The sequence below is a fragment of the Macrotis lagotis genome, chromosome 4 (assembly GCF_037893015.1).
Source record: "Macrotis lagotis isolate mMagLag1 chromosome 4, bilby.v1.9.chrom.fasta, whole genome shotgun sequence".
Classification (NCBI taxonomy): Eukaryota; Metazoa; Chordata; class Mammalia; order Peramelemorphia; family Peramelidae; genus Macrotis; species Macrotis lagotis.
The window spans coordinates 79315812-79335600 of NC_133661.1; the positions used below are offsets into that span (position 1 = coordinate 79315812).

Here is a 19789-nt window from a genome sequence, read left to right on the forward strand (position 1 = left end):
AACATCATGATCCTTTTTTTTCATGGAGTTGTTTGATTGATAGATGATAAAATTATAAATATATATATATATATATATATATATATATATATATATATATATATAGTTAACCTAGAGTTCAGCATTTTGTTATTGTTCAGTTGTTTCAATTGTGTGTCCTATTTGGGGTTTTCTTGGCAAAGATACTAGCATGGCTTGCCATTTCTTTCTCCAGCTCATTTTATAGATGAGGAGATCACCCAGCTGGAAGAGTGAATGGGGAAGGCTGGATTTGAACTAAAGGATTTGAAACTAAAGATGACTTGCTAATTGTACCACCTAAGTTTCCCATGCTATTTTTGTTAGATGGAGGCAGAACTTGTTAATGTCTTAAGTGACCACATGGAAGTTTCAATTGTAGTGCTATAAGGATCTGTCCTTAGACTGTGCAGGTGAACATTTTTATCACTGATATGGTTTTATCTCTGATATGGCTAACAAGAGTGTAAAAATTATGGAGGACACAAAGGTAGGAACAATGGCTAGTATATTAGATGACAGACTGGCTAGAATTTTAAAATGATGGAATTGAGTAGGCATAATGTCAAATAAAAAATCTGACCTACAAATTAAAATAATTAATTAATAATTAATAAATCACTAAATAATTAATGAATTAATAAATTCAGTATGGGGGAAATGTTGCAGTTCTTGAGGTACTTTATTTTATTTTATCTGGTATTTTAGTGGTCAAAAAGTTCTCAGAGTAAAATATCAATTGCTACTTTCAATTACAATACAATGTCCAGAATGAGAGAAATTCCCTTTTAGAGAAAACTACATCTAGAATACTAAGGTCAGCTTTGAGAATCATGTTGAGAAAGGAAATTAGCAAGCTAATGACCAGAAGAGGATGATTAGTATTATTATGCCATATGAAGATCAGTTGAAGGAAAAGGGGATATTTTTGTTTGAAAAGAGAAAACTCAGTAGGGACATGAGAGTGTTTTTCAAGTACATGTTGGGGAGAGATTTGACTCCTGCTTGGCCCCAGAGATCAGAACCAGGTGGCAAGTATTTTTCTCCAGGGGGCCTGTAGTATAGAACAATATGACTTCATAAGTATAGAATATAAATGCACATATAACACAGCCTAAAACTTGAGGTCAGTTTTAAGTCCTTTGGTGAAAGTCATGAAGTATGTCAAAAAGAAGTTGGGAAGAAGTGCACTTCATCACCATGTAAGGGAAAAAAACCTCCTCCTAGAATAAGCAATTAAATTAAATTTGAATGCTGGGCAATGTGTTCCCCTTTGTCTTTAACAACTACTTGTCAGGCATTTTTTTAGTGCAGATTCTTTTTGTATAGGGATTGGTTGGCTGGCTTCTATTGCAACTCTTGATACTTTCTGAATGTTTATTTTATATACTTCATGAATTACATTTATTATGTGAATAATAAATTTTAATAACTCAATATGCCTAAGAGTAGAGGAGAAGGAAGAGTGAAAGGTAATGCCAATGTGGGACACCTAGTGAATGGTGATGCCAAAAAATAGAAATAGTGAAAGAAAGTTATGTAGAGGTTTAAGGGGTAAGATGGTAAGAATTCAAGATAGGTATGTTGACTTTGAGGATAGCAGGATAATCAGCATTATATTGCAAAGGATTGTAGACAAAAGTGGGTATTGAGGAAATAGAATAATCAGGAATAGACAACTTTTTCAAGGAATGAAGAGGAGCAAGATGGACTGGAGATTGGATAGATCAGAAGGATCAATAATTGGGGAGACTTTAAGAATTCATTCAAATGCATTCTAATGATTCTGCCTGATATTTTTTTGAAAATGTCCCACTGTGTATACTTTCTTTTGGAAGATTTGTTATGATCTTTGGATCACATGATAAAGTATACAAATTCTATTATCATACTGTGGTAAAAGTTATTGTAATTAGAGGAACCAAATTTCCTTGGGGAATGAATTATTAGTAAAACATTCCTACTTCTACAACATCTGTAAAATGCAGTTTGATTTAAAGTCCTAGCATAATTTCCTTATGGGTCAATACTCCATACTTCCCTTATTTCCCCTAATCTCCCCAATCTTATCTTTCCTATTCAAATCATAAACATGCCTATTCAAAAATCTTTTCTATTTCCTTTTTATTCTTAACTTTTAGCAGCCTTTTACACCACTAATATTTTCCTTCACAAAGTATTTTTTCTCACAATTAGGATAACTCCTCAAAGTCAGTCATTCTCTTCCTCTCTCCCATGAAGTTTATCAATTTTATGAACCCTGATTGTTTTTCTCACCTTACTTAAGTCCATCTCTTGACCTAGAGTATACTCTTATCTATTTATGACAAAAATACTTTGTTATGCATTTATATTTTTTCAATGTTTTTATTCCATTTTTCTATTTATGTGAGTGCATGTTAATGTGTAATTTCTTGAAAAAAGTATTAAGTCATATATAATTTTATTCTACAGAAATACAAATTACATCAATCATTTTTTTGAGACAAGTGAAAAATGCTTCTGAGTTAGTTTTTCAGTTTTCTGTTAAAAGGTTATAATTTGGGGCGGCTAGGTGGCGCAGTGGATAGAGTACCGGCCCTGGAGTCAAGAATACCTGAGTTCAAGTCTGACCTCAGACACTTAAGAATTACCTAGCTGTGTGGCCTTGGGCAAGCCACTTAACCCCATTTGCCTTGCAAGAACCTTAAAAAAAAAGATGGTATAATTTAAATTATTAATCTAAATTAAATTATTCATTAAATGATTTTTATACCAATAGATAAGAATGACAAGTTATAATAATATACTATTTTAAGCTTTACAAAGCATTTTTGCCACAACAATTCTGTAGTGGATTATAAAGGGGGTAGGATTGTAAATAGATTTGCTGTACTAATTATTTTTATTTTAGCTATTAGGTTGAAGACATTTTAGCTGTGCTGAAATGTTTCCTCCTATCTTTCCCCTTTTGTGGAAGAGGTAGGTGATAAAGGAGGCCAACAGTATGTTTAATGGCAGAAGAAAAGAACTATTGAGTATAATTTATCACATGCAGCAGATCATGTAAATTATTCACAATAACAAATATTAGTATTTTAACAATTCTCATATAGGTATATTTTGGCTTTTTAGGTTTTTGCAAGGCAAATGGGGTTAAGTGGCTTGCCCAAGGCCACACAGCTAGGTAATTCTTAAGTGTCTGAGGCCAGACTTGAACTCAGGTATTCTTGACTCCAGGGCCGGTACTCTATCCACTGTGCCACCTAGCCGTCCCTCATAGGTATAATTTGGAAAATGTGTCTTACCTGTGTAGTTTCTGCTTTCATCCATTGCATTTGAATATTTTTGGGAAGCAGTTGTTTCCAGGAGCTTTCTCTTGAAATGTCAAACTGTACAGACATTGGTGTAGTATTATGTTGAATGTTAAACCAGACCTATTAAAATATTAATATAAAAGTCAAAATAGGCCCCCATAAGAGCAGTCAGGTGCTGGTAGCAATGGAGGAAACAATATAAGGGAATTCTCAAGATAAGGTTTTTACAAATCTAAGGTTTTGCCTTTATCTTATTATGTAATTTTGCTATCATATTTTTCTTCCTTAAGGATATGATTTCTCTCTCATCACATTCAACTGAGATCAACGTATACCATGGAAATAATGTAAAGACTAACAGAATGCCTTTTGTGGGGAGTGGGGGGAGGGAAGCAAGAATCTGGGAAAAACTGTGAAACTCAAATTAAATCTTTCTTAAAAAAACTGAGGTTTTGGAGATTGTTAAGGCAAAGCATCAAGTGGGTCCTCTTGTGTTTACATTTGAACATTTTAAACAGACTTACATTTTCATTATCAAACAAACAGTCAGCACTTTGCAAGGGACAAAATGGATCAAACTGCTTATGGGATTGTCCAGTCAGTGGATTCCAAAGTAAATATTCATCTTTTTCTCGAGTTAGCACATAAGCCACTTGTCCCTATGTAATAAAAAAAGGGAAATCCCACCCCCAACAATATACTTTATTAGTGATTATTTGAGTTCATTGTAGATACTAGATTTATAAACATCACATGATATCTTTTTGTGTTAAAGACTTAAGGATATGTTATTTTTTTAAAGAGGGGAAGAAAAAACTACATTATTGATAGGGGAGCAGTCAAATTAGAAAAACTTTGGTCAAAATAGGGTTATGAGACTCAGAGAAAATCAAGTTTGGTATATATTATAAAAGAGGAGAAAAGGCCAGGCTATCAGTTCTAAGGAAAAGAAATGAGGTTTCCTCTGTATTCTGTCTTGATCAAACTATTTACAGCAATGGGATGATGATGATGATGATGATGTTTGTCTTTTGTTCTTGAAGATGACCACAATATCAGGAGGTGATGTCATGAGAAGCACATGAATTGGATTTGAGTGAGAATGGCTGTACTAAGTTGCCAACCTCACTTTCTCCTCCAGAGCCATCTGGGTTTAGTGGCCAGATATGAATCAGGATCACTGGGAATGGCCCTGGATGTGAGGCAATCAAGTAGTAAGTGTCAGTTGTCTGAAGCCGGATTCAAATTCCTATCCTCCTAACTCCAACTATCCAGGATAGTAAAGGGTTGTGAGTATATACATGCCAGATGAGGGCTGGTTCAAAGAACTTTGGAGAACAGAATTTGAAGCTTGTTACCTGACCCCAGAAGGAAGAACCAAGAACAGAAATTAGAAAGAGGTAATTTTAGCTTTATGTCATAAAAACTTTATAATTAGAGTTATCAAAAAGTAACTTGGGTTTCCTAGGGAGTTTATTCTTATTAGAGGCCTTCAAGAAGAGGATGGATTTATTTATATCAGAAATATAATAGTGAGGATTCTTTTCCAGGTATAAATTAGTTGAGATGGGCCTTAATGTCCCTTCCAATGCTAAAATATTGTAACTGAATAAGTAATCAATCAATAAACATTTGTTGAGTTCTTACTATATGTTATACACTGTTCCAGATGCTACGGATACAAAGTAAGGAGAAACTATGGAATAGAATTTTATTTTATTTTTTACACTGAAGAAATTTTATTATAGTGATAAGTAATACATATATATATACATATATGTACATATATATATATACATATAAAATAATCAAGTTCCATAGAATTTATGGTTAAGAAAAGGATTGGGGGCATGATGCTAATTTTTTTCTCTCAAAACATTATCTGGGGACCGCTAGGTGGCGCAGTGGCTATAGCACGGGCCCTGGAGTCAGGAGGACCTGCCTCAGACACTTATATGTATGATCTTGGGAAAATCACTAAATCCCATTGCCTTAAATAAATAAAACTTAAAAAGGTAATCAAAAAAAAAAAAACCCATGATCTTCTGGAGTGGAGCCAAGATGGTGGAGGGAAAGCCAGGAACTTTCTCAAAGCTCTTCCCGGTTTCCCTCAGACACAACATTAATTAAGCCTCTAAATGGAATTTTGGAGTGACAATATCCAAAAAAGAACAGAGTAGAGCATCTTCCAGCAAGGTCTGTCTCCGGTGAGTGTATTCAGGGCAGAGAATGGAAAGCCAGGCCCAGGGGCCAGGCTCAGCAACTCAAGGGCCCAACATATCTGCCTTCTTGTATCTGCTGCCATCTGGTGGCAGCTAAAATATAGGCAGGAAAATAAAATTAGAAAACTGATCTTGGGTAATAGCTCATTCATTTTTACTATCAGGACCACCAGACGACAAACTGTGACACCCTGAATTAATAAGATGTAGAAAAATATAATAATGATGTCCCGTGTGCTGATGCCATTGTGTTGATTTCCTTAAGTTTCAAAGTTTTCTAAATGAAATCCATAATCAATTGGGTTCAGCACAATTGTCTACAGAGGAAAACAGAAGAGAATGAAGAATGCCTATTGGCAAGTAGAGCTTGTCCATGATCTGTGGAGGGGCAGAACTAAAATAGAAAGTGGCCTTGACTGTCATTTTATTTTTAGTGCTGTGTTTTAATGAACGCCACAGTCTCAACATTAGTATTCCTCAGATGATGAATTCTCCTAGTCATGGAATACTACAGATTTTACAATTAGTTGAGGATCAGCCAAGGATGCATGATGAGCAAGAACAAGCTGTAGTATTAGTTAAAAAGAAAGAAGTCTCAAAGAATATTTTCAGAGAGAAATGGTCAGAAAAGGGAGTGAGCCAATCACATAGTAAGAATAAGTGCCAATGGATGAATAGCACAGTTGTTACTGAGCCAAAGAAAAGAGATTTCCAGCATATCATTTATAAGAGATGAAAGATTTACAAAGGGTGTTGGACAAGATTTATATACAACACACATAGATGTGTTGTGATCTAGCTGGTTGAAGGGAATACTTATATCAATAAGATCACAAATACATTGAAGTATGGAAGGAGGCAATGAATTATGATGTAGAATTTTTAAATAGAATTTTTAAAAAGGCTAAGTCAACAATTGACAACTTGACTTCAGAAGAAGCATAAGAGATAGCAAGTAGTAAAGCCAGAATTTGAACCCAGATTATGAGTTCAATACTTTTTCTACTATAACATGTTACCTCAGAGGATGATAACTAAAACTAACTTTGGTCTTGGAAAGATGAAAGCTGGATATGACTGAAATTATGGCATACATAGCTAGACATAGTATCACCCTCATGTTTTATAATACTGGAACTAGGCAGTGCTTGAAAGTAGTAGTACATATAAATAAATAACAACATTAAATTTAAGAAGCGCTAGTGAATCAAAAATAGGTACCAAACAGCCATGGAGACAATGAAGTATGGCTGATACAGAGCTGGCCTTGGATCAGGGATACCTCTGAGACCTCCTAATTCCCCAATGTCCTGGTTAATTCTCTGAGTCTTAATCATAGAATAGTTTCCAGTCTTCATTGATAGAGAGATTTTCTCTCCAGGACTTCCTCATATAATGAAATCCTGACTTTGGACAAAAAAAAAATAACCAAGAACTGTTTGCCCATGAAATTAGTTAAAATGAAATGGGGGGTTGGGGAGAAAGAAGAGATATGTCTACACCAAAAATTGGAAATAGACTTGATAAGGTTTTGGTACTATCTGTAATCTATACTACTAATAATCTATACTATTTAAAAATTAATAGTTAAAACTTACTTCTAATGTAGATGTTCCCAACAGCACCCAGGCTTTCTTTCCAAAATATAGAAAGTAGTTACACAAAAGTATTGCATGTTCCTCTTTGTTTCCAATAGTTAAATTGATACAACTCTAAGGTACATTAAAATGAAGAACAGAAGCATGTAGTCAGGAAAATACCAATTTCCTCACTCATCACATTTATTAAAGTTATTATTTTTACAAGTGTTAAATATGAAAATTACTTCTAACTTCCACTTGTTTTTTACCAAACTCCCTCTTTATGTCTACCTCTTAGACTTTTCATAAAAGCTGTCCCCCCAATTTGTTTTTAAACAAAAATAACTTATTACCATGTACTGAGCCCTCTACACAAATAACTTTCTCAATTTGTAGTTTATTCAAATAAAATTTACTAAATTTTAAAACACAAATCTGAGACATTCAACATGATAATGAAATTTCAAATATTTACCAATAAAATTTTTAATTTTTATAATTTTTACAAATAATCAAAATAAAAGTTAATAAAATATCAAAGGTGAACTTTTTGACTTAAAGTAGTATCTATAATGATATCGCTATTTATATTTCAATTTTAATCAAGATTGAGATTTTTTTATAGCAGCTTCAAAATAAAACTTTCACACAAATGCTTTGAACAGTATTTAGTAGTAAAATTTTGCATCACTTTGATAAACCATATTCATAGCCAAAACATATTATTTTCAGGTTCAATTGTATGTTTTGAACTTTCTATTCCCTCTTATTCAGATGAAATAAGACCAAATGTATCATACTTGTCCATAGCAAAATTCCTTATCAGTTGATAACCATTCATAATTAGAAATATATTGCTCTTTAAACTATATCTAAAGAAGTGATTCACATTATATCTAATAGGTGCTTTAAATTTATATAGGTTTACTTTTCTTTTGGTGTTTTACTTTTTTTTATTTCTCGAAGTTTTTGGTCTCAAGATCCTTTTACTTTCTTAGAGGACCCCCAAAAACTCTTGTTTATGTGAGTTATATCCATATTTACTGTTTTAGAAATCAAAACTGATTAAGTTTAAAATATTAATTCATTTAAAAATAACTCATCACATATTTATGAAAAATAACTAAAGCAAAAAATGTAGTGAGAAGACTGACATTTTATTTTTACAGATTTTTTTTTTGCAAGGCAAATGGGGTTAAGTGGCTTGCCCAAGGCCACATAGCTAGGTAATTATTAAGTGTTTGAGACTGGATTTGAACCCAGGTATTCCTGACTCCAAGGCCGGTGCTTTATCCACTATGCTACCTAGCTGCCCCTTTACAGATCTTTTTTTATCTTTTTAATGTCTAGCTAAATAGAACACAGCAGTATTTTCCTATATGCCTCTACATTCAGTTGATTTTGACATGTTTATTGGTTAAAGTATACAAAGAAAACAGGACTTTACAGAGAATAGAGGAGGAATAAATAAGCATCTCAGTTTTGATCAATATTTTATAAATGAAGTCATTTTATTTTTCAGGGGGCAGAGGATAAATTTGAGAACCTTACATTGATGTAAATAATCCACCAGATTTCATTTTATAACAAAAATTCCTCTTGACATCTTTAATATTATCACTTTGAGCTCAAATCCTTTTGAAGTCTTTGGGGACATGGAAGTCAAAGAGTTTCCTGTGCTATCTAGTTTATGACTTCCATCACTAAATTGAAACTATTATTTCAAAAGTAACCAAATTCATGGTACTAACCTCATTTTTGTTAATTTTGATATGGGCATTGTTTTCATTTAAAAAGGTGAGTGTATTTATATAGGAATTATCCTTGAAAATTTTGACCCTTAAAGACCTCCATGGAAGGGCCATTGATCCTCCAGAGGGTTCCACACCCCTCACAGTTTGGTAATTTTCTGCTCCCTCAAATTGTTTATAAACTTGAAGCAGCTAGGTGGAATTCTGTTACTTCTGTTAGCCTTATTGTTAACAGTACTTGACTTCATTCTACAGGATATCTGGCTTTAGATCAGTAACCACATACTAACTGTGGTTATCAGTGATGTTAAGATTTTTGTTGTGTGCCATTTCTTCTTAATCTCTTCTACTGTTCAAGTACTTACCATTTTTTATCATGTCCATTTTTTTTGTCTTTCCCATTCTACTGTTTTCTATTTCTTTGCATTGCTCATATAAGAAAATCTTCTCTCCTTGCTATTCTCTTTTCCTTTTGCTTTTCTTCTTTCTTATGCTATTTGTAAAGTCTCATCACATAGCCATTTTACTTTTCTTTGCTCTTTTTCTTTAGACTACTTTTTGTTGCTGCCGCCTATCAATATTGTGAAATCTGTCAATAGTTCTCCAGGAGTTCTATCTACTTGATCTAATCCCTTAAATCTATTAAGCACCTCTACTTCATATTCATAAGGGGGTGATATTTAAGTTATACCTAAATGGTCTTATGGTTTTCTTACTTTCCTCAATTTAAGCCTGAATTCTGCAATAAAAAACCAATGATCAGAATCACAGTCAGAATCAGGTCTTGTTTAAACTGACTGTATAGAGCTTCTCCACTTTTGACTGAAGAGTATATAATAAATCTGATTTCGATATTGATCATTTGGTAATGTCCACGTGTGGAATCATTTTTGTACTCCAAACTTGCCTTTATTCCAATTAGCTCTTTTACTCTCTTTTTGCATTTTAATCCACTTTGATGAATGTGGCTTTCTTTTTAAAAATAATGTTATTTGTGGAAGATGTAGGTCTTTGTAGTTTTGATCTCTTTGGTATCAGTGGTTGAAGCATAGACTTGTATTATAGTGATACTGAATGGTTTGGTTTTTGCAAGATCACACAGTATAATATGTCTGAGGCTTAATTTGAACTGCCCCATTCTTTCATTTTTGACATTATACTCCAATACTGCTTCCTCCACCATTTTTACAGTAGTATATGTTGTGATGACCTACATTTAATTCAGTGTTCCAGTTCATTTAAGTTCACTGACACTCAAGATGTTGATGTTTAATCTTTCAATCTCTTGTTTGATCACATCCAGCTTACCTTGGTTCATATATCTTACTTTTGGTTTTTGTCACCAGACCCAACTGCAGCTGAGCCTTCTTTCAGCTTTGGTTCAGCTGTTTCATTAGTACTGGAGCTTCCTGTAATTGCTCTATACTTTCTTCTGGTAGTGTACTAAAGACCCTCGACTCATTTTCTCATGTCATCTCTTTTATCATTTTATTACTGACCATAGAATTTTCCTGACAGAGATACTAAAGTGGTTTGGAATTTTGTTCTCCAGTCAGAATGCTATTCTTTTGACCTAATTTGGTATAGCTCATACTATGTTTCATTGTGCTATGTAAGCTCCTCTACCAAGACAATGCAGTGATCCAGGTGTGCTTAATTTGTGCATAATGGATGCCTGACAAATGTTAGTTTGAAATGGCAGCAAGTCTGAAAGATTTGGAGCGAGGAGAGTTCAGTCAAGTCATCATGTAGAGGGGCAGATCCAAGATGGAAGTTTCCTGAACTTTTCCCAGTTTCCTTCTGAAACAAATGAAGCCTCTAAACAGTCTCTGAAATGACAGAGGCTACAAAAAGATGGAGTGAAATAATGTTTCAGTTCAAGAACTTGGAAGGACTTCATGATAAAGGCCTGTTTCACTTGGGGAAAAGGGGAGTGGAGCTCAGCACTGGCAACGTGTGGGGCTCTTAGCCACAGAGCAGATCCGTAAACAAGGCCCCTGGGTCCCAGCGTGGCAGCCGGGTGGTACAGGAAGCCAGAAGAAGGTCCAGCCTCAGTGGAGAAGGCATTATGCAAGTCCCAGAATGGAACAGCTGGGACTAGGTTGGACTACCTCTCCAGAGGAGGGAGCAAGCTGCCAACGCCTGAGCAAGCAAAAAGTCAGTAACTCCTGGCCCTCTAACACAAGAAGTTTGGGACAGTGCTACCCTGTGTTCTAGGAGCAGAGCTCAACTTTACAAAAAAAAAAAAAAAAAAAAAAAAAAAGCCCTAATTAGAGAAAGCTACTATGGCGACAGGTAAGATCAAAATACCTCAGAAATAGCTATATGTGAAATCTCAAAGGGGATTATGGAAGTCCAAAAAGTTCTCTTGGAGTAGCTAAAAAAAAGGGTTAAATCAAATTAAGAGGAAAATTAAGGAAAAATAGGAAAAGAAATGAGAAATGCAGAGGAATTATGAAGACAGTCAACAGTTTGGCAAGGGAAGCACAAAAATTGACTAAAGAAGGTAAGATAATTGACCAAAGAGATAATTTAAATATTATTGGACTACCTGAAAGCCATGATCAATAAAAGAGCCTGGATAATATCTTTCAGGAAATCAAGAAAAATTGCCCCAATATCCTAGAACAAGAAGGTTAAATACTCCTTGCAAGAATCCACTGATTACTTTCTAAAAGAGATTCCAAAATAAAAAATTCCCAAGGAATATTATAGTAAAATTCCAGAATTTATCACTCTGAATCAGTTTAGGTTTCCCTAAAACTGTTATTTTTATCATTTCTCATAGCATAATATTATATTACATTCCCATATCATAATTTGCTCAATATTTTCTCAATTGATGGACATGCCCTTAATTTCTAATTTTTTTGCCATCATATACACTTTTATATAGATAGGATCTTTTCATCTTTCTTTGGAGTAGTCCTTTGAGTAGACTTTGTGTTTATATTTTCCATTTCATAAAGAAATTCTTTGATAGTTTATTAGTATGACACTGAATAATACATTTATTTAGGTATTTTTTTATTTCTATAAAGGGAGTTTAGTAGTTATATACATGTATATTTCTTGTGCATGTCTTGGCAGGTTTTAAGTCTTTAATATATTATAGTTATTTTAAATGGAATTTCTCTTTATTTTTCTCCTGGATTTTGCTTGTAATACACAAAATGCTGCTAATATTTATGTATTGCTAAAGTTATTTAATTTTTATTTGATTTTCTAGAGTTCTTTAAATAAATCATCTGAAAAAATCAGTAATTTTATTTCTCTTTTTTCCCCATTTTATTGTCTTATTACTGTAATTAGCATTTCAAGTGCTGTGTCAAATATTAATAGTTATAATGGACATCTTAGCTTTACCCTTGATCAAACTAGAAAGGCTTCTAGTTTATCTTCATTATATATATATATATATATGCATATATATATATATATATATACATACACATGCTATCTATTGACTTAAGATATATCCTATTTACCATATTATGGAAGAATCAATTTATTCCTATATTTCTAGCATTTTTAATTGAAAGTTTTTTCTGCAACTAGTGATATAATCATGTTTTTTATTGTCCTTTTTATTAATATGGTCTATTTTGCTGATGATAGTCCTTTGAATTATCTCTATTACTTTTACAAATGAAACAGTCATATTGTGTAATCTTTGTGATATTAGCAAAGACAATACATAATTTTGCATCAATGTTAAGAGAAAGTAGTCCTCTGCTTTGGTTTGACCTGGTTTAGATTCCATGACCATATTTGTAATATAGAGGAAATGTGATCTGATTCCTTTTTCTATTTTTCAGTTTATATAACATCACAGTTATTCTTTGAATGTTTGATATTATTAATTTATAAATCCTATTTTCCCCCCTTGGGAAATAATTTATGGCTTCTTCAATTTCTTTTTCTGTGATTGGGTTATTTAAATTCTCTATTTCTTATTTAGTTATTCTGAGTATTTTATAGTTTGTAAATATTTATCCATTTCATTAAAGTTGTTATATTATCATATAAATGGATGAAATAGTTTATTAATTGCTGTTCTTCATTTGTTGTGAATTATCTCTTAATTTTTATAACAGCAACCTGGTTTTTATCTTTTCATTTTAAAAAATAAAATTAAGGATTTTGCTTTTTTTTTTGAAAAAAGCTACTTTTGTACATTAATTCAATAGTATTTCACTTACAATTTTGTTGATATCTTATTTTTCAGAATTTCTAATTTGATGTTTAAATTTTTGAAAGATTTGTTTCTTTTCTAGCTTAGTTGATAATTCTAATGCATCATAATACTTCTCTCTTAGTTAACTTGGAAGGGCTTGGGAACAATTATACTGAACCAGACCTATTTGGAACACATTAAATCTGGACTCCTAGAGCTTGGATCCATACTACATGCCACTCAGGTCCAAGGGAGACTTTCTAGATTACTGAGACATTTATATCTATCTTAATGCAAAACTCATTCTCTCAATAAATTGTGATCTGCTTTGGTAGAGGGAATTCCTCTGTTGAAAGAAATACTAGCTGTGTGGCCTTGGGCAAGGCACTTAACCCCATTGCCTTGCAAAAACTTAAAAAAAAAAGAAACAAATTCTTAACATACATTCATATGAAATATATAAAAATCATATACTTTCATTTAAATTATGAAATGTACTGCTTATTACCTCTGGTGACATCCAAATATCAAAACTATCATTTTCATTCAGTGTATCCGGTAAACAAGGAATTAAAGATACAAAACGAGCAATGATTTCCTGCAAATATAATTTTACAAATATTACATGTGAATATATAATCGCAATTACACATATTTTAAATAGATCTGCTACAAAATCTTATATAATCTTAAACATGTCTTATAAAAAGTATGAAAAATTTTAAATTTTCATTTAATATGCTATAAAAATATTAAATATGCCTTTTTCATGAGTTAAAAAATGTGATTATTATTAGCATAGATATTTTTACCCATAAAGGAATGTTCTCTGGGTTTTTAAATGAGAAATGGGAAAGGGTAGTATATCTCCCCTTCCCATTATGCTAATAAAGAGAAATGCTATATGAAACTGCTTCATTTTCATATTTTCTGCATGTACAATACCATTTTTCAAGAATTATCTGTCAATAAATTGACTTTAGGGACTAGCCCTTAGTTTAGTACTTAGAGGGAAATTTTCTATGTATCTTTAAAGTAGTGTAGAGGCATTTAGAACCTGCGGCCTACCAGTTGTCACTGCAAGAAGATAATTCTTAGTTCCAATTAGGAATAAATAAAAATTCAAAGGGAAAAATATTTTCTGCTCCCCGATTTTCTGGAAGACATATGCTCTATATTCACTGTAATTTCAGAAAGGGAAGAGAAATTCTAGAAAACTTCTATACCATCTATATGATTCCTTCTCTTCCTCTTTTTTAATTTATTTCTCATTCATTCATTCATTCATTTATTTCATTTATTTATTTTTTATAATTTCAAGCCTTCTCATTCAACTGAAACTGCTCTCTCAAAGTTACCAATGATTTCTCAATTGTCAGGTCTAATAATCTTTTCTGAAGCCTTTGACCACTCTCTTCTCCTTTATGTTCTTTCTTCTGTGGGTTTTTGTAATGCTATTCTTGGTTTTCATCTTAGATATGTGAGCTCCCCAGTCTCCTTAGCTGGCTCATCCATCCATATCCTTTCCTCTATCTCAGAGTGTACTCCCAACCCTCAGTCCTCCTTACACTCTTTCGTGATGACCTCCTCAGCTCACAGGTGTCCTTATCTGAGCTCACAGTTCAGAATTTTAAATGTACTCATATGTGACACTCTCTTGAGCTCTAGTCCCATCATAGTCTTATTTAGACGTCTTTCTACCAAAATGAAGCCCATTTCTGAACTTCTCTGTTTCCTATCTAGGGCACCAATAAGCTGGTTATCCAGGTTATCCAGTCTGGAATTATCCTTGATTCTTCATTCTCCTTTACCCTATGTATCCTTGGACTTACAAAAAATCTGTCCAATTCATCCATCCATCTCTTTCTACACACTTGGCCATCAAACTCATTAAGGCCCTCATCTTCCCTCAAGTACACTACTGCCAATAGCCCTCCACTGGTGCCCCTGCTTAAGTTTCTTCTCTGCCTTCTGACATAGTAAACTTGCCTGACTCTGTTGTTTCTATGACAGATATAAACTCTTCTCTTAGCATTTAAGGTCCTTTGCAACTTGGTTCCAAACTACATTTTGGAGGATTTTACTCAGTCTTTCTTACTGCTTCCAACACATGCCATTCCATCTTCCATCCTCTTCAAGATTGTTCCTTATTCCTCAAAACTACTCTTTCCTCACTAATTTCTCTTACACTCCCTTAGTTCAAGCACCATTTCATACATGAAATCTTGCTACCAGCACCCTCTGCCCTTCTTTGCTTTTTATATAATTTACATATAATTAAAGATACACAGTACAAATAGTGCTCAGCACATAGTGAGCATTTAATAATCTTTTATTGCTTGTTGTTTGCAATCAAACATAGCTATTATAAAAAGAACTGCAATTGTAGTAATAACTAAAACTATAAAAGTATCTTAAAAATATAACTTACAAGTGATGTACTAGAATCCGTGAGAAAGAAATCCTGGAGTTGTTTAGGTGGATTTAGTGCCCTGATATATCTTGTTACTAAGATATTTGTCCCTTCATCATTGAAAACAGTTGTAATAATTCTTCTGTTTGGAAACATCGTCTCACAATTTTTTCTGAAAATCTGTGCTCTCTGCAAAAGTGTTATATCTGGTTCATCTGTAAACTATAATAATATTCATAATATAAGTATAATTTAAATTTTCATGCCATATATTACATATTCATCACTTCCAAGATTATTCCCAGAAGAAAATGTCAATAGAAATAAGTTTAAGCTAAGGTATTTGTATGATATAAGATTAAATGATCTATTTTAATCATCATCATAATTTTGTTTATAAACAATTTGCTTATCTCTTCTTCCTCTTTCAAGATACATATAAAATAATTCTTTGAAAAACCAACCTTATCAGATTCTGTATTACTGATGACAGATGATATTTGAGGCTCAATAGTAGCAAAAATGTTTAAAAAGGTACATTCTTTTAAATTCTGCCCATTGTAATCTTCTTTAGGTGAGACATATGTCTTACTCCAAGTGTATCCAAGCAAAAGTGGTGGAATATTTACTTGAAAAGTTCCACTGATCTGAAAGAATATCAAATATACCTCTTATGCATGATGTGACTAATTATGGTCCAAGGCCAATTCTGTTCTCTGCATGAGGAGGAGGAGGAGGCAAGGCTTAAACATTTACATGGCAGCCCCAATAATCTGTGCTCTTTCCACGTTTGTAAAATTGCTTTCTCCCTCCTCACATAAGAACAACTTCTTAGAGCTGCTCCTCTCATATGCTCTCTTGACTGCTGGCCTCATAATGGCCTAGAGTACAGCAAAAGTTTAAAAAAAATAAAAAGGGAGAGATGGGAAGTCTATGTAGTGGAAAGAGAACTGGGTATGAATCCTGGCTATAGTTCTCTGAGCTTTTCCTTATTTGTTTTGACACTCTCAATGTTGTTTTGAGAAACAAATAAAAGAATGCATGTGGAGGTTTGAAAATGTTAAGGTACAGTACAGAAACAAATTGTGTTAGTATTGTTAGAATCCACAATAACACTCTTTGACTTAATAATCAGCTCCCTCTAAGAAATAATTTTGCTAGTTGGCACAGTGGTTACTGTTTTGGGCCTCATCTTCACGAGTTCAAATCCAGCCTCTGACACTACCTGTGTGACCCTGGACAAGTCACTTAACCTTGTTTGTCTTAGTTTCTTCATTTGTAATGATATTTGCCCTTCCTTTTCAAGGAGGACCATGACATCAGGGAGGTGATGCCATGACAAGCACATGAATTGGATTTGAGTGAGGGGGAGCTGTGCTAAGTTACCAACCATACTTTCTCCTCTAAAGCCATCTGGGTTCAGTGACTCAGGTGACATAGTGGATAGAGCACTGGCCTTCAAGTCAGGAGGATGGGAGTTTAAATCCAGCCTCAGACAACTTACTAGTTCTGTGACCTTGGGCAAGTCACTTAACCTGAGTACCTTGAGTCCAGGGCCAACTCCAGTTTTCCCAGTTCATATCTGACCACTGGATCCAGATGGCTTTGGAGGAGATTGTGAGGCTGGTGACTTAGCACAGCACCCCTTCACTCAGAATCCACTTTATGTGCTTGTCATGGTACCACCTTCCTGATGTCATGGTCTTCCTCATTTGTAAAATGAGCTGGTGAAAGATGGTACGCCACTCCAGTATTACCAAGAAAATCTCAAACAGGGTCATGAAGAGTGAGTTGAACTTGACTGAACATCAGTGGGTTTTTCCTCAACAATTTCACAACTAAGACCTTGTCACAATGCAAAATTCGTAAACTTTTAGTCAGACAAAGGAGAATCAACTGCTCCTGCTCAATGCACTGCTCCTCAGGTCCTCACCTTTTGGTGCTAGGCACTGTGGTAGAAGCTCCAGGGAATAGTTGCAGACAAGAGCCACCATCTACATTTTGTGTTACATTGGTAACTCTCAAAGACTTGACATTCCAGGTCCTTCTGTGACTCCATTAGTGTTTTTTTTAGTTTTTACAAGGCAGTGGGGTTAAGTGACTTGCCCAAGGTCACATAGCTAGGCAATTATTATGTGTCTGAGACCACATTTGAACTCAGGTACTCCTGACTCCAGGGCCAGTTCTCTATCCACTGCACCACCTAGCTGCCCTTTAAATTTCTAATATAGCCCTGAAATATATCCTTCAAAGAGTCACAGAGGAGAAAATTCTTCATTGATGACTTTTATCTGTAAAAGAACTAAATGCTTCAAACTATGTGTCCATCTCCTTAAATCTATCTCTGAAGAAAAAATAAGGAAAAAGGAAGATATATATTTTTTTCAAGTAAAATTTGACATTTTTCATCTAAAAATTCCTAATTTTCATCTAATAATACCTTTGGTTGTTGCAGAAGAGCAGAGAAAGGGAAAATAACTGATCCAAGCCAATTTTTTCTTATATATGAGTGACCACTGCAGCCCTTGAGACAATGATGCTAATAAAAAAATAAAAAATAAATAATTATGATCATACATTCATTTATATAATATTTAAATTATAATTCACCAGCCCTGCCATTAATTACAAACAATTTTATCATCCTACATACACACACACACACACACAGACATATATAAAACTTTTAGTTATGGTATATATCTTTCAGAGGATTGTTTAATTATGTGGTCTGTTGTTGAATATGTGAAACCTTGCTCATTCTCTACTATTATCATTATCGATGATGTGCTCAATTTGTTTAGGGATAATTTCCACAAAGATTTCATACAGTTGGAAGTAAAGTATATAACAACATTGCTTTTAATATTAAGTCTAGAATGATTAAGATGTATAAGCCTACAGAATCTTGCTTTCTTTTTCTTTTTTTTTTTTAAAGGTTTTTGCAACGCAGTGAGGTTATGTGGCTTGCCCAAGGCCACACAATCAGGTAATTACTAAGTGTCTGAGGTCACATTTGAACCCAGGTACTCCTGACTCCAGGGCCAGTGCTCTATCCACTGCACCACCTAGCCACCCCATCTTGCTTTCTTGATAGCGTCTTTATCTCCTGAATCTTTGCCATGTGAATATTGAACCCAGAGCTGGAGATGGGCTTGCTTCCTTACCTCCAAAGACATACAACAATCCTGGGAGCCTGCTTTCAGGTGAACTAGCTATAGGTCTTTTGCTAGGAAGTAGTCAATAAAGAGGAGGAAGTAAACACCAGAGATATCAGGTAAAAAATTGTTGGGGTGGATAGGCACTAGGAAGAAAGGCTCAGAGAGGAAATAACAGGGAAAGAGATGCTTTAGGAAAGATAGAGAGCTTATGATACACCAAACTAATCTCCTGCTGATCAGTTTTTGTTCATATTGCTTTCCTTGGAAATTATTTTAAAATTTATTAATTGTATTAGTATTACACCTTACCTCATGTTTTTCAATCACAGTTTCATCAAAGATGTTGACATATATATTATCTTTTATTTTAGATAAGTTTGAGAAGCTGTAATCATGTCCTGGTGAACTAAAAGAAAGAATGGAATATTTCAATTGTTTCTTCCTCTTAGAAATATCTTTTTTTTTGGTTCTTTTTTTTGTTTTTGCAAGGCAAATGGAGTTAAGTAGCTTGGCCAAGGTCACACAGCTAGGTAATTATTAAGTGTCTGAGGCCGGATTTGAACTCAGGTACTCCTGACTCCAGGGCTGGTGCTCTATCCACTGCACCACCTAGCTGCCCCCTGTTAGAAATAGCTTAAGAAAAAAAGAACCATTCATAATGTACTATGCAAATATCCATGTCCCTTTATTACTGGGAATGTGATAGTGGAGTAAACTACTGGGTGCTTTAAGCTGAACAGGAAATTGGACAGAAGTTGTGTCATTTGCAATCTGGCATCTTCCTTTATGTCATGTAACATTATATGAAAAAAGTAACTGGATTTAAAAATGCTAAGCAGAAGAGCTATGACCATGTATATGTACTGCAACTATTTATCTATCATCTATCTATCTATCTACCTATCTACCTATCTATCTATAGTATATTGCCATTTTCCCTTTACCAAGCCTATACTTTGCTGCCTCTGGGCCCTGGTTCTAGGATGTCATCCTCTTTTCCACATACTCTTCTCAATCTTTGCCTGTTGACATTCATTCTTCAAGTTCAAATGTCACCTCCCCCACTAGCCTTTTCAGATCCCCCCCCCCCCCCCCGCTAGAAAGGATTTCTACCTCATCTGAACTCATGGCATATTTACTCATCTAATAAACATCCTTTATAAGCATCCAT

General features: G+C 34.0%; 1 protein-coding gene across 6 annotated transcripts in view; it reads right to left on the reverse strand.

Moving 5' to 3' along the window:
• Positions 1 to 19789, reverse strand: part of CC2D2B (coiled-coil and C2 domain containing 2B) — a 131181-nt gene that overhangs the window by 13755 nt on the left and 97637 nt on the right. For 5 of the 6 annotated variants that reach the window (XM_074233264.1, XM_074233260.1, XM_074233261.1 and 2 more), the window contains 8 exons: positions 18928 to 19024; positions 17898 to 17996; positions 15922 to 16104; positions 15476 to 15679; positions 13553 to 13642; positions 7135 to 7248; positions 3839 to 3973; positions 3306 to 3434 (listed from right to left, as the gene is read on the reverse strand). In XM_074233264.1, the coding sequence (XP_074089365.1) occupies positions 3306 to 3434; positions 3839 to 3973; positions 7135 to 7248; positions 13553 to 13642; positions 15476 to 15679; positions 15922 to 16104; positions 17898 to 17996; positions 18928 to 19024 (1051 nt within the window). The remainder of the gene's footprint in view (positions 1 to 3305; positions 3435 to 3838; positions 3974 to 7134; positions 7249 to 13552; positions 13643 to 15475; positions 15680 to 15921; positions 16105 to 17897; positions 17997 to 18927; positions 19025 to 19789) is intronic. The other variant, XM_074233263.1, reaches the window with a different exon arrangement.